Raw genomic sequence first — 16,078 nt, 5'->3', positions numbered from 1 at the left:
TACTTCTTTTTTTCTTGTGTTACTACATGTAGAAAATGTTAAGACAGTACTAAACTTGACCAGTTTTCTGTTGTATTTCTTTAAGGATGATAATAACCATTGGCTACTTTGGATTGTCACTCAATACTCCAAACCTGCATGGTGACGCCTATTTAAACTGCTTCCTGTCAGCAGTTGTTGAGGTCCCAGCATATATTGCATCTTGGTTACTTCTGCAGTACTGTCCCCGAAGATTCAGTCTGTCTGGAATATTGTTTCTTGCAGGGGTGGTTCTCTTAGTTATTCAGCTTTTGCCTCCAGGTATGATTTTATGTGATAAATTCTGCTTTTAACTGCAAAGAAGCAAACTAGTCATGGTCATAAATGCACTCCTGTTACAGATGTATTCCATTATTTTTTAGCACTGTGTCTGAAACGGTTTTAGATAAGATTTTAAATGTTTTTGGAATATATCTAGAACATTTTTTAGTATAAAATGACCACTGTGTAGCAACAACTACAACTCTAGGTTGGTTAAACAGGATGATGCTCGAGTTCATCCATGTCGAAGTCTTCATAGGCAGAGTTCCTTACCATGTCATGACCAGCTAGAGGTCATCCTCTATGACCCATGAAGCACACAACTCTTACTAGACCTACTAGAGGTGCTTACCATTCAACAAAATACCATATTCAAGGAAGACTTTAGCTACCCATTTATAGACTGGGAAGCATACACTGTCTCTAACTCACAGGCACAACATTTCCTGGACTTTATCAACACAAACACCCTGGACGAGATACCGTGCACTCCAACTAAAAGATCAAACATATTGGACCTAGTACTCACCAACATAGGACAGCATTGCATGCCCCCATTGTCCCTTCCTCATTGTTGAGATTGGACCACAAAGCTGTTTCCCTTAAAATAAAAATCACCCCCCTCCAGAAAAAAACACTAAATCCTTGGCAGTTGGGAAATATTGTAAAGCAAGCTGTATCCTATTAAGCAAGTTTGACAAAATACATGGCTCCCCAAACTCAAACACAGCTACCTATTTAGAATTGCTTACAGAAACCCTGTACAAACATGTAAATGTCTGCATTGAGGCTGCTATAGCTACCAGAAATAAGCCCAGATTTAACACCAGAAACCCCCACTGGCGGAATCCTTATCTTAACATGGTATATAACAAAAGAAAAAGTCATGGTCACTATCAAAAAGATCAACTGCCATAGAGACAAGAGCTCTTTGATTCAACTAAACAAGAAACTAAGAGTTCAAATAACGTATGGGGCCACTTATGAGGTCAGGATAGCCTTCAAGGCTTGGGACAATTTCAAAGCCTTCTTCAGCTGTGTCAGGAACCTTAAAGGCAAGACTCGCCAGTGTGCAGAGCTAGCCAGTGTGCAGAACTAGCGGTAAATGGCACAATCTTTACTGACCAAAATTACATAGAATGGCTGATAAATTTAATTCTTTAACGTCCCATGCCCCCCCACTACTCCATGTGAAATCCCTTCTAGCATATCCCCCCAAATGTGAAGAGGGAGCAGGTCCTGGTGGTGCTTGCTGAGGGCAAAAACACTGCTTCAGTCAACCCCAACTTTATCCCCAGTAGCCTAAAATGTGACCTAGCAGGACTACTTGAGGCATTCTTCAAGTACAACCACAAAACAGGTTATTTGCCATGTGAATGGAGGGGTAGCAGTCATCCCTCTTCATAAGGGTTGAACATCAACCGACCCCAGGAACTACAGATTTATCATTCTGGCAAGTCAGTTATGCAAAGCCATGGAATGAATTATCATGGAAATGATCAAAACTTTTCCTAATCACTCTTCATCTCAACACTGCAAACTACCTTTCCTATCTCATTGCCTCTAACCTGCACTCTTAAAAATTATTTTTGCTACTTAACCTCCTCTTCTTCTTTCTTACTTTGCCAGTTTATTCTGTTTCTTTCTATGACTTGTCAACTGTCAAATGTTTAAGCTTTGAAACCCTTACACACTTACATGTATCTTCACTGTAACCACTTTTTGTTTTGCCTTGTTAAAAATTATAACTGTATGCTTTTCTTGTACTCTGTACTGTACCTACACATGGTGTAATGTACAAAATCCAGCGAACAGCCAAGAGAAATCTTTCCCTGCATTAAAGTGGCCGTTCGCTGGATTTTGCTTTCGATATTACGTGATTGATGATTTAGGTGCTCGATCACCTAATCATTTGATAATGTAATATAGACCCCATGCCTAGCATATAAGCCATACTCAGATCTAGTTCTGATGGATCTCTTGCATATTTACAAAACAAACAGCACCAGAAACACTAGATCCAGGGACCTGAATTTTACCTGCAATATAAATAGAACATGTTTGAGAGACTGATATGTGTCTCAAAGGATCCTTGCGCTATGGAATAAGCTACCCATATATGCAAAACAGAGTTAATCCCTGACCCTATTCAGAAGCATCCTTGATCATTAGATGGGAAATTGAAAATTCTCCCTGGGCTGGCCCCCATGTCTGTGACTGACAGAGGTCGACAGTAAACAAATTAATTCCCAACTTACATACCCTCCTCCCCAACCCTTAGCTACCTCTTTACTAACAATACCCCACCATGTAGGTGTCCAAGGAACTGTGGGACAAATGGAGTTGGGTTGTACAGCTAGGCTTGTAAAGACACAGGTGGTTGTTAGCCTAGTATAAACCTATGAAACTGTCAATCAAACTGATCATAGGACACAAATTCCTGTAAATTGAATGTATTTGGAACAAGGGATGAAACAGTAGTAGACTACAGGAATTGCTTATGTAACTGTCACCATGATCTTGTTGCATTCCTGACAAATAAAAAATAAAATGCATGCTTCAGCCATTAAATCCTTGACTTACCTTAACATGACACACCATAAAGTAATGCCTGGATTTTAGATATAACAAAACTGCCTTGCTGTTTGTGTATCTTTCTTTTCTCTGGTACCTTTAAGATTGCCACTTTTAGTTGTGGCCAAAACTGGACCAAGACCATACCTGTCGCACTTTCCCATAACCCTGCCCATCTCCTCCCCTCTCTCCACCTACTTTTCTCTGATTTCAGGAAGTCATAGTCATGTCAGGGAAGAGGAGGAAAATCCTTTTTTCCATTTGTGATACCTTTTTCTGCCAATTTACTATGCTTTTCTGTAAAAAAAAACATAGTAAGTTTGCCGATTTAACAAACTCTGATAGTTTGTTTCTTGTTTTGAAACAGAATACTGGAGTTTGTACATTGTTTTCTGGATAACTGGACAATCTGTTTAATTTCCAGATAGTCCAGAAAACAAACAGATAAGTGGCAATGTTATGTGACTTCATTTTAATGAATTGCAGATATTTTTGAAAAGTTTTCAGCAATCAGTGCTTCATGCAGAGAACTCCATTCATCACAATACTTTCATTAGGTCACTTATTCTCATCAGCCCTTTGCAACAACATCCTTTCAGTATATTGTAAAATTTTCTTAACACCCCACATTCAGGCTTTCTCAGCCCAAGATACTCATGCCAAAATCCATGTAGTTTTTTCTTAAATGCCCACAATAAGTATTTTGTCAGCTAGCTGTATGTCCATAAATCCATCCATCCAATCTCAACCCTTTTTTCCCATTTTGCATATGGGCTCAGGGTGACACTTCAGCAGTGATAATCATTGTGAGCCAAGGTTTACACCACCAGGTGACTATCCCTGCCCCGGTCATTCATTCGTACCACTCACTCACACACACACGTACTCACATATCCAGTTTAGTGTCCAGTCAACCTACTGCATGTCTTTGGAATGTGGGAGGAAACCCACATGACGGCACAATGCCAGGGCACTTCTATGTGGCTTGTAAAGGTTCCAGGGCCATTAGCCTAGTACACACCTATGAACCGCAGGAAGGACATACTCTGCACAGAAGGCACCCCAGCTGAGATTCGAATCGGAGAACCTCTTGTTGTGAGGTGACAGCTTTAACTGCTGTATGTCCATAAATACAGCATCAAAAAGTGTAATCTGCCTCCCTATTTCTAGTCTTTTAAAGATCAACATTTTCTAGTCTTTGTATCCCTGCTTTCTCAGTCTTACCCTTATAATCATACTGTCATGGTCTTATACTAGATCATGCCATTTCTGCCCTTGTTTCTCTGCATGTGCTGTAAAGCTAAATGTATCATTTACAATCCCAAAATCACTAATATACTTAAATTCCAGGTTGTTGCCTGTTCATAGGTTCAGAGATAGTTACTAGGCTATTGGCCCTAGGGCCTATATAAGCCTAGCCAAAGGTACCCTGGCTTTCGCCACCCAAGAAAATTATTTTCCTGTGCCACTGTCGAGCAGAGCCACAGAAGTGATCCCCAGGGTGAATTTCCTATCTCCCATAGAGTGCTAATGAGGAGCTTTGTTTGATATAGATAGGTAGTTTGTTCCAGAGTATGGGAAGTCTCTGGGACAGGAATCTATCCCTCCAGCATGTTCTGTTTATTGTGGTGACGAGGTTTAGGTCCCTAGAGCGTGTAGCTCGTATGGACTGGGATTTCTTTAAGTGGCGCATGTCCAACAGCTCTGGGTTTGACATAACTTTGTGTGTTAGGCAGAGATCGCCTCTGAGTAGGTGATATGCAATGGAATAAAGCTGCAGTTTTTTTGAGACGGTCTGTATAGGGCATCTCTTTGAGGCCGGTAACCCTCTTTGTGAGGTATTTCTGTGGCCTTTCCAGTTGTTGTAGATGTCTTGTGAGGTACATACCAAAAGGGGCATTGTACTCTATAATGGGTCTAATGAGTGATGAGTAGAGGGGAACAATGACCTTTTTTTTCCTGGATGAGAAACCTTTTGTGATGAGGTGTGCCACATAGAAGGATTTCCTGACTACAGTGGCGATGTGATTATCAAAGAAGAGACTACTGTCCACCTGTGTCCCAATGTCTCTTATCACACTTTCGGTGTTAAGTAGACTACCACCTATGTGGTAGTTCATGGGTACTGAGTTTTTACCAAAAGGAATGACAATGCACTTTTTGCCATTGAGCTTGAGGCCATGGCTTTGACACCACGCATCTGTCTCAGCAAGGCCCTTTTGTAGGATGTCCACATCTTTTGGAGTTTTGATTATGGCTCCTAGTTTGCAGTCATCTGCGAACTTCGTTAGCCAAAGACCTTCTCTGTTGGCCTGTACTTCAGAGAAGTAGATACCAAATGGGAGAGGACCCAGGACTGAACCCTGTGGTACTCCACTTGTCACTGGTCTGAAGCTAGATTTGGAGTCTGCTACTTTCACAATGTGGGTTCTGTCAGTGAACCATTTGGCAACCCATCTTGTGACATAGGGATTTATACCTAGTTTAGTGAGTTTATCTATAATTCCAGAGTGGGGGATGGTGACAAAAGCCTTGGCGAGATCTAGATAGGCTGTGTGAACCACCTTACCCTCATCTACGGCTTTGTTGACTGCTTCAAAGAAGTCTATCAGGTTTAGAAGACATGATCTGCCTTTTACAAACCCGAACTGGGTGGGGTCTGAGTTTGGAGATTACCAATGCCATTGTTTATAAGTTCCACGAAGATACACTCCATAGCCTTGCAGACCAGGCTCGTTAGGCTAATGGGGCGGTAGTTTCCGGGGTCTGTGGTGGCTCGCCCTTTGTGGAGTGGGATAACTGTTGCTGTGCGCCATTCAGTGGGCACATAGCCTGAGGTGAGGCTATGATTAAACATGGTACTTAGGTGGGGTGCCAGTTCGTTCTGAAGTTCATGTAGAACACAGCCTGGGATGTCATCAGGTCCCATGGATGCTGTGTTCTTGGCTTTGGATAATGTGTTTTTTACCTGTGCAGCTGTGATTACAGGAACTTTGCATTCTCCTGGTATAGAGATGGGCCCTTTAGGGGATGACAGAGGGGTAAAGTTAGCACTGAACCTATCTGCCAGGATGTTGGCAACATCCGTTGGTTCTGTATATTTAGTGCCATTGTGCTGTAACTCAGAGCAGATCTGAGTGTTGCCGTTGAGATTCTTGACATAGCTATAGAATGCTTTGTGGTTGTCTTTAGAGTCAGTAGCGATTTTGTTTTCATAACTAGCTTTGGAGGATTTTATGAGGGATCTCAGCTTCTTACTGAAGCTGACCAGGGAGCATGTCCAATCATGTTTTTTTACTCATTTTTTGCAACAGTTTCTTTCTTCTGTTGTAGAGTTTGTTTATGGCAGGGGACCACCAGATTGGCTTCCTTTTTTTGGAGGATAGCATCTTGGTTCTGTTAGGGATTGCACGATCCATGCACTCATGTAAGTGCTTATAAAGTGCATTTGTGTAGGATTCAGCAATCATACCTCTATTGTCCATCAGCATGGGTGACGTGAAGTTTGCCACTTCTGTCTTAAGAAGCATGAAGTTGGCTTTGGAGAAATTTTTTACTGTGGTTTCCCTAATGGGGGGTGGGGGAGGGATGTGGATGTCTAGGGTGATTAGCTTATGGTCGGATCTGACCAATGAGGAATTGACCTCTGGTGTGGAGCACCGGTTGCCCATGTTGGTAATAGCCAGGTCTAGGATATTGCTGCCCCTGGTGGGGGTGTGGATAACTTGATCCATGGCATTGGAATTTATGAATTCCAGAAAACGTTGAGTACATGAGTAGTTTTCCCAGTTAATGGTAGGGTAGTTGAAATCGCCCATTATTAGGGTGTTAGGTTGTACCCTAATATTTTCCAGTGTATTAAGAAATGAGGAGTGGGAATCATGGGACATGGTGGGGGATCTGTAGCAAGCTACAATTTGGATTGCGGTCTTGCCCAGAGTTAGTTGCTCTTGGATAATCTCGGATGCATTATGCTGAGCAACTAGCCAGGAGGTGTGGATATCCTTAATGAATATGGACACGCCTCCGCCTTTAGTGTTTCAGTCCAGGTTAGGTTACCGAAAGGTGTGGTATGAATTATAGCCTGGTAATGCAGGGTACTCTCTGGAGCCTTGAACCAGGTCTCTGTCACTGCACAGATGTCGATGTTCTCCATTTTAAGGAGTGCCTCGAGAGAGTGCATTTTGAGGTTTAGACTTCTAGCATTGAGAAGCAATACCCTCAGATTCATTCACACCAACATGGACAATGACAGAGTCATATTTGTACTTGTTGTGGAGTGACCTGAGTGCATGCGTTATGTGGAGGATCCTGGCACCCAACAGGCAGCTGACAGTAACTTTCTCCTTGTTTAGCCTGGTGAGTGGAACATCAGTGTGCCTTGACTATAGAGTCACCTATGACTAGAGTGTTGGGTACATTGTTATGCCTTATGTGCTGTGGTTGAGTGGCACACTGAGTTTGTGGGCTATGTGTCATTTGGGTTGTGTTGGGGGGTGGAGGTTGCTTGTGTTTCTGCTTTGGAGGTCCCTGTTGCTTGGGCAGGTTTTTACTGAGAGCCTCCGCGAATGTAGGTGCGTGTTTTGTGTTTCGGTGCTGTAGGTTTTGAGGGACTATGTGCTGAGTGTGGTGTGGTGCAAGTGTTTACCTTCTCCTCTTGACTGTCTAGTCCAGTCTTGGGTGAAGAGAGCTTTGCTTCCAGTTTGGCTATATAAGTGCATTTCTCACAGGTTGTAGTGCTGGGTGGTAGGAGGAGAGTGTTGTCTGTATACATGAGGCAATTACTGCATTGCCCCAATATGCCCAGATTCATCAGGTAGACAGGGGAAAACACCGGGGGCTGACCCTTAGACATACCTGGATAGGTGCTTATTTGTTAAGTACTAGAAACTGTTTTCCTCTAGACAGTGAGGAAAGTTGAGTGCTGTAGTAATTTGTAGCTTATTTAGTGCTTACAATAAGTTCTGAACAAGTGTTGAAACAAAAAACTGGCTAGTTCTAAGAAACAAAATTAAGCTAGACGGCTTCCCTCCAACACAGAAAGGCTTGGGGGCTTAGAAGCCTACAAATAGTCTTGGACACAGCAAATCTATATCCACAGCAAATCTATATCCAGGCTAGACTACCCATAGGAAAGGCAGGAAACAAGCTTAGAAAAAGTATTTTTTTTTTTGTAGTGGAAAGAGAGAAAGGATTAGCAGAAACTAAGCTGATTGGCCTTCTCAAATGTTCTCCCTGTACTGGGTAGAATGAGGTAATGACACTAGACTGGGAGGAGGGTCCCAGATCAAATCTACACTAGGGGCGGGCAACTGCAAAGCCACCAACTATAAAAACTACCAACAGGGAGGGAGGCTGGGAAACAAACTGCAGAAATGTCTCTCACAGCTGAAAAGCAGCTGTGAGCCTTTAAATGAAAGTTTTAAACAGCTAAAGGAGCCTCTAGAAAAAAGAGTTTAACTGCAACAAGTTATCAGAAACAAACAACCCAACATATGCTTAATAAAAGTGGACAATTTCCAGTTAATACCTCACACACAGTGAAACTAGCTAGAAAAATACACAGTACACAAAGTGCTATAAATAACAAAGAAATAAAGAACAAAATAAGCAAAAAACAGGATACTTAATGTTATATATTATAGTTCCGAGTTTGCTCAGTGTCCTTCCTTCCATTAGCTCAGTGTGAAATCAGATTGTCTGTGTTTCCTTTAGAAATATAACATTGAATTTATTCTGGTTCATTAGTAAATCATTTTCCTCTATCCATTTCCAGATTTTCAGTGGTATTCATAGTTGGAATGCAAGTGCTTTGTGAATACGTGCATTAGTTGCACACAAGCACAACCAAAATGTCAATCATAAAGGTATGTGCAGTCTTAGGAAAGTCATGAAGAACTTCATAGGGAGTACTTAATGAGATGCAGATTAAAAATGTGTGTAAAGGATGTGACTAAACTAGAAAGTGGCCAGTAATGTGAAATACTATAAATAGACCGTAAGGACTTTTATCTGTTAATACCTGCTGAAGAATAGGGTTTACCTTTATATGAGCATAATGCACATATGTGAAAGTGGATTGTGCTAGAGGACGTTTTCAAGTTTTCGGATAGCCAAAAAAAATGCATCAAATGTGCAGTGAGCGAATGCACAGTGACATTCTCTCATTTCAGATTCGGCATTTTGGGTGTGGAGTGCACTATAGTGGGGATCGGGAAATGGACCCTTTCCCCACTGTAGTGTGACCTCGGGGTTAGAATATTAAAGTAGGGGGGTGTGGGGCGTGCAGGGGAGCTTGCCCCCCTGCATTAAATTGTGTGTTTGACATCGGAGTTCGAAACTCAGCGAATCTGTTGTTCGATTTGCTGAGTTTCGAACTTCCATGACGTTCGGCAATCAGAATTCAGCATTTCAGTTCACCCAACTGGCCAATTGACAACATGATTTTCAAAGTTTCAAATGTAAACCAAGAATAGTATTCATAGATTCATAGACTGTGACTTGGCTAATGACCCGGGGGGGGGGGGGCTTTCTAAGCCTAGCCAAGTTTTCCCAAAAGAGTAATGATGTCCTGTATCCAAATAAAACATTGAAGGATAGGCATTTATAAGCTGCCTCTGTGTAAGGGACATGGGTGTCACACCCAGTGTTAATTTCATATTTCTCAACCACTAGCCTAGTTTGTGCTTAAACTGGGTAATAGACAAACTCAGCTTCACATGGATGGGAAGCCTGTTCCATAGGAGGGGCAGTCTCTGGGACACATATTTGTCTCCCCAACATGTACTGTTTAAGTCACAGACAAAATTCAGGTCCCTAGACCTTGTATTTCTGGTACACTTTGACTTACGAATATGTAGGAGATTCTTAAGTGTGGGGTTAGTGGATGCCTTGTGTGCCAAGCATACATCACCACTCAGCAATCTGTAGGAGAGTGAATAGAGGGAAAAGGCTTTAAGGTGTTTTACATAAGGCAGGTTTGTCATGCCTTGTATCCTTTTATATCCTTTTTGTAAGGAACCGCTGAGGTTACTCTAGTTGCTGCATATTCCTGGTCAGGTACATACCAAAGGGAGTATTGTACTCTATGATTGGTGTGCTTAGGGTGGAGTACAGTGGGATAATGACCTCTTTGAACCTAGATGCCATGCACTTACTTATAAGTTGTGCAGAATAAAAGGATTTCCTCACCATTGTGACCATGTGGTTGTCGAGGGTAAGGCTACTGTCTACTTATGTACCCAGGTCTCTGACCACTGGCTCGACTCTTGGGCATATTATCAACATGGTAATTAGCCAGGATGCTTGACTTCCCAAAAGGTACAATTATGCATTTCTTAGCACTGAGTTTAAGACTATGGCTTTGGCACCATTTGTTAGTCAGAGATGGACCTTCTTGAAGAATACTAGTGTCTGCAGGGGAGCCGATGTTAACCTCTAGCTTGCAATCATCTGCAACCTTAGTCAGCCATAAACCTTCAGCATTTGCTTCCTTTTCAAATAAATAGATGCCAAAGAGGAGCAGGCCCAGTGCTAAGCCCAGTATCGCTGTGATTATGTCATAATTAAGTTGACTTGAGCTGGTATTCATATGGGAATACTGTTGCAGTTAGGTTTTTTTTATTGACATAATTTTGTCATGTCTCATCATCCTTTATTGCTATATCTATATTTCTTTCTTTTCTTTATCATATATATAGCTAGGCTGGCAGCCCTCACCTATCTTCACACCATGTACATGTGCAAATGTAGCTAACATCATAGGCTAATTTGTACTACCATAAACAAGTTAGTACAAGCTCATGCACGTGCATGCAAAGTGCCTACAAGCCTTGAATCACTGATTATGTACTAACAGAGCCTGTTAACTGCCTGAGCTGTTGTTTAAAGTTACATTGCAGTGGGTGTAATTCAAACCCTAGGAGTTGCACTTTCATACCAGAGCCACAATTCTGCATTTACCTCTGGCCGAGGTAGCAGGTTTCCAAGATGGTGCATAAAGGAGAAAAACATTTTCTTTAACCTGTACTGCCAAACATACAGAGCAAGGCATTGATATATGGACAGAATTGGTGGTTTATTTGGTGGACTCATGCAGAATGTCTAGAACAGGTGAACAGTCTTGTCACCATTACAGTGACCTGTAGTGCAGACAGCCATACAGACTTGCTCAGTGGGTGGCAGAAGTTGAGGAAAGGTGTGACCATAGTTCTTCAGTAAGTATTAAATCTTCATTATTAATGTAATATTAATATGTATAAAAATCCCCTAGGGTGTTAGGTAGACACTGTGAAAGTCATGAAAACTTTCATTTTTTTTATAAATTTATTTAGCAGCCAGTCATTCAGTAATTCTTGTAGGCTACAACCATGTAGTGTATAACATATTATAACTCTGGATAAACATTTGTAGTGCATTAGCAGTTAGCATACAAATAACATACCGACACCTAAACACTGTTTTGATGTTTTTTATTGTATTAACAGCGTACCAATAAATAAAAAACCTACGCCTAAACACTATTTTGATTTTATTTTATTATAATAGTTTGTAATTTTAAGTAATGCAGTGAAAACCTCCCAGTAAGGCAGCCACGTTGGTGCAGCAGTTAGTGTTGCCGCCTCACAACAAGAGGTTATCTGGTTCAATCCTTGGCCGGGGTGCCTTCTGTGCGGAGTCTGCATGTCCTCCCTGTGGTCGCGTGGGTGTCCTCCGGGTGCTCCGGTTTCCTCCCACATCCCAAAGACATGCTGTAGGTGGATTGGACATTCTAAATTGGCCCTTGGTGTGTGTGTGTGTGTGTGTGTGTGTGTGTGTGTGTGTGTGTGTGTGTGTGTGTGTGTGTGTGTGTGTGTGTGTGTGTGCACCTTCTGTGGAAGGTTGGGCGCTGCTGGCAACTTGACACTGTAAAACTTTACTGCCAATCATAAGCGGACGGGTGGTCTGCTGTGGCGACCCCTAACTGAGAAAACCCAGGAGAAGTGAAAACTTCCCAGCACTACAGAACTTTTGCAGTTGATATTAACAACAGCATCACATGCTGGGAAGGGTCAGGAAAATTGTCAAGACTGTTGCTGCTGCTATGGAAATGTTACGGTCTGTTTTAGCAAAAACACATTCTGGTAGATATGATATGGATATCAATACCAGTAAGCAAGCGAGTGCTTAAAATATGTGAATGTTCAGTCGCATTTAAATTGCAGTGGAGTCTTCCTGTTGTAAGGTTTCCAAACACATCACACAATCATATGTATATTACTGAAAACATTGAGTAATGCAGAGGGCTATGTGCAAGGAACCATTTAAATACGTACACCTTAATTCTCTAAACAGAGTGTGCTGTAAGGCGTATCAGAGAGGTATACCAAGAGAAAACCCAATGCAGAACATGTTTCTTGCTGGGGAAGGGCAAAAGATTAAACATTCACTTGAAATTATAATGTAATGCCTTTACTGTTATTTTATTTTCTGTGTAATGTAATGGCTTAATAAATGCACTCAGTATTTAGTCACATAAGTAACTCATGTAGGTCATTTTCTTTTTGTGTGGTGGGAGTGAGGGAAAAAGCATACACACAGACAAGTAGTCTTTTTTTCAGTTGTATATTTGCATTTTTAAAATATATGGAGCATTTTGACTATTAAAGTCAAACATGCAATTTTTTCTGCATTTATCTATATGCCACTAGTTACATGATAATACAAAGAAGTCATAAAATTAATATATAAAACTGCAGGTAACAATGTATTTATATAAATAACAAAGGAAAGTTTTGCAGTAATTCTGTTTTCTCCTTTTTTTCTTGTTTTGCAGCACAATAGGTGATCACACTCAACCAATGCCTCTGTCACAGGAGGATGATAATTTTGGCCTCTTGAGCCTAAGTGACTAATTTATTATGCACTTGTATGTTTCTGCTTCATCTGCCTTAAGTAGCATAGGCTAGATTCCAACTTGGTGAATATAGACTGTTTGGTATCACTTGAGCACCAAAACCAGCCATCCTGCATTAAGAGCCCCCCCCCCCACACACACACACACCCTTGTGGCAGAAGTGTGCAGCTCAGGTCCCATCTGAGTTGGAGATTGCTGGAATAAAGGCTCTGTGAGGGGCTTTTCTATTGGTAGATTGTGTAGAATGGTTTAAATTTGCTTTTATTTAAGCACTGGTTTTGCTCTCAGTTTTACGGAGCTGCTCAGATTTTGGCGTTCTTTGCCTCAGATTTGAAGTTCATTTAAGAGAATTCAAGGCATCCACTGAAATCTTCAACAAATAGGTAGAATTTAAGTCCTTTGTTTGCACTTGTGTACTAATCCCAGAGCAATAGCTGATCATTTGCGCTCCCACAAACCAGGAATTATTTGCTGCTATGGACAGCCAGTTTACTAACATTTCTCCAGCCAGCCTGATTGATGTGGTTATCCTGAGGCAATGGAGCAATTGCCTCCTATATACTGACAACCATCTACTCCTAAAGCAAACAAGTACAGTACATGAGAGATGTCACTATACCATGAAACTTGAATCAGTTCACTCACGTAACAATAAACAAGACATCAAAAAGGTTGTTAGCTCACACACCTCTTCTCCTACACAAGATAAAGTCAAGACGCATAAACCCACATGCACAGAGGTACTCACCAAGAGCTTACCAAAAGACCAGAGACCTCCCAAATGCAGACTACCCTCACTTACTGATACATTAACAGAATCCATCAGTACACATAACGCGTATAACAGTGTCTCAGCTATCAAGCCCCTAAGTCTAAACACTTATAAACCAAATTTCCTAGTCATAGTGAGACACACAAACATCCCTCTCACCAGGCTGGACAAAGGAGAAGGTCGTGGTCAGCTGCCTGCCAGGTGCCAGGATCCGCCAAGTCACACACGCATTCAGGTCACTCAGCAGAAATTACCATTATGACTTTGTCATAGTACATGTTGGATTGACTGACTCGAGATGTACCTCTCAGGACTATATGAAGAGAGACATGATAGAGCTCTCATTACGTGTGCCAGGCAGGTATGTCCCTAGCCGTAAGCAGTGTTCTACCTTCACCTAGGATGATGCCACAGTACTGACAGAAATGATTGATTTTAACAATTGGCAAAGCATCTGGTGTCATTCCAAGGGGATCCCGTATCTGTCAACATGGGAAGACATGGTCAACAGACATCAGTGTTTCACCAGAGATGCCCTTCACCTGTCTCCACAAGGCTTTAGAATATTGGCAAATATACTTTCCTCCCCCATAGAGCCTTTTTTAGGCTATGACAAAACAACAAAACTTCCGACGTAGAAAAATATTGAGGAGACAAATTCAAGGTCATGCTCTCTAATGCTAGGAGACTGACCAGTAACTTGCACTCCCTGGAAACACTCCTCACCTTGGAAGATGCTGACATTTCTGCTGTCACTGAGACTTGGTTCAAGGCCATGGAGAGAACCCCAGCCATACAGGGCTATACCACCTTGCACACATTCAGACCCCAAAATGAGTATGGAAGAACCAAGGGTATAGTTGTATCCATTTTCATTAAATCCAAATACACCTCATGACTGGTAAAACAATACAAGTCTCTTGAGCTACTCCAGGTCCAAATAACTATAAGCAAAACACTCTACCACATCATAGCTAGCTACAGGTCCCCACCATGAACCAGGAAAAATGCACCTCCTACCTGGACTTGCTTGAATAGCTCAGTATACAGCCAAGCACCTTGGTCATGGGAAACTTCAGCTACCCATCCATCAGTTGGGCAGCTTAGATGAGCACAAACACAACTGCACTAAGATTCGTGGACTTTAACTCAAATGTACTGGAACACTTAGCCTACACCCCAACAAGGGGCTCAGATATCCTGGACCTAGTACTTAACAACATGGCAGTATTACTGCAATACCCCCAGTGTGCTGCCCTCCCTAGTTAAGTCTGACAATAAATCTGAAGTAAAGATCAGACCTAACACTCCCACAGGAGCAAAAAAAAGGCATTTCTCAGAAGCAAACTATCACCTCCTAAATGTTGGTATAAATGGTTTCAAAGCCCCTGCCAACACAGGCAACAACTCAAATGTGGAGAAGTCCACAACTAGCCACTAAAGCAAATGTATTAACTTGGCAGTACCTGAGAGGACTAAAACCAGTTCCTCTCAGAAAAACAGGCCACCCTGGTGGACTGCAAGTATAAATAATTTATATAACAAAAGAAAGAAGCTGATATCTAAGAACAAGAAGGAACATACTCAACAAGGGAAGATTACCCTCCACAGCCTAAACAAGTAAATCAGAAACTTTGAAAAATCCTTTAAAGCAAGTTATGAGACTAGACTGGCATCTCTAGCTAAAGACAATCATAAGGCATACCTTAGCTATGTCTGAAACCTCAAGGGGAATACCCAACAGTGTGCCAAACTGATAATACATGGTACCACTCACATGCAACCTGAAGAAATTGATAACCTGCTGGCTGACAGATTTTTGCGACAGCTTCAACCCCTTGTCTCCACCATCCACACCCCATAGCATTCCTGACACCTGTCCTCTACCATTTATCTCCATTGAACAGGTTATTCAAGCACACTCCAATGTGAAAAATATGTCCTCTGTTAGGCCAGGTAACATCCCAGGCAGCATACTAAACGACCATCAACCGACCCTGGGAACTATAGATCTATTAGCCAGACCAGCCTGATCTGCAAGGCCATGGAAAGAATCCTTATGGACCTCATCACCCAGGACATAAGCAACCTTCAAACTCTTGGCCCAACCCAGTTTGGTTTCATCAGGGGTACATATTGCTCATTAAACCTGCTGAACTTCTTTGAGAAAGTCACCAAAGCCCTGGATGAGGGTAAAGCAATACACGTCACCTATCTGGATTTAGCCAAGGCATTTGACGCAGTTCCCCATTCAGGGATCATTGAGAAATTCTCCCGGCTGGGTATTAAGTCATTCATCACAAGACTGGTAGCAAAGTGGCTCACTGATAGAGCACACACTGTTAAAGTTGGGGGGGGTTCCACCTCCACCAGTAGACCAGTTACCAGTGGTGTACCTCAAAGATCTGTACTGGGCCCTCTACTGTTTGGAATTTGTTTTTCTGAAGTCCATTCAAAAGTTGAAGGCCTGTGGCTTACTAAGTTTGCAGAAGACTTTAAACTGGGAGCAATCAATGTCCCCCAGTGACATCATAAAA

General features: G+C 41.9%; 1 protein-coding gene across 2 annotated transcripts in view; it reads left to right on the top strand.

Annotated features, from left to right (window-relative positions):
* Positions 1-16,078, top strand: part of SLC22A5 (solute carrier family 22 member 5) — a 703,827-nt gene that overhangs the window by 508,202 nt on the left and 179,547 nt on the right. For both annotated transcript variants that reach the window (XM_044069191.1, XM_044069190.1), the window contains one exon: positions 86-300. In XM_044069191.1, coding sequence (XP_043925126.1) covers positions 86-300 — 215 coding nt within the window. The remainder of the gene's footprint in view (positions 1-85; positions 301-16,078) is intronic.

This window comes from Protopterus annectens, chromosome 4.part0 (genome assembly GCF_019279795.1).
Source record: "Protopterus annectens isolate FY-2018-M chromosome 4.part0, PAN1.0, whole genome shotgun sequence".
Lineage (NCBI taxonomy): Eukaryota > Metazoa > Chordata > Ceratodontiformes > Protopteridae > Protopterus > Protopterus annectens.
Note: the sequence above shows the minus strand (reverse complement) of the source record. Positions and strands in the feature narration are given on the sequence as shown.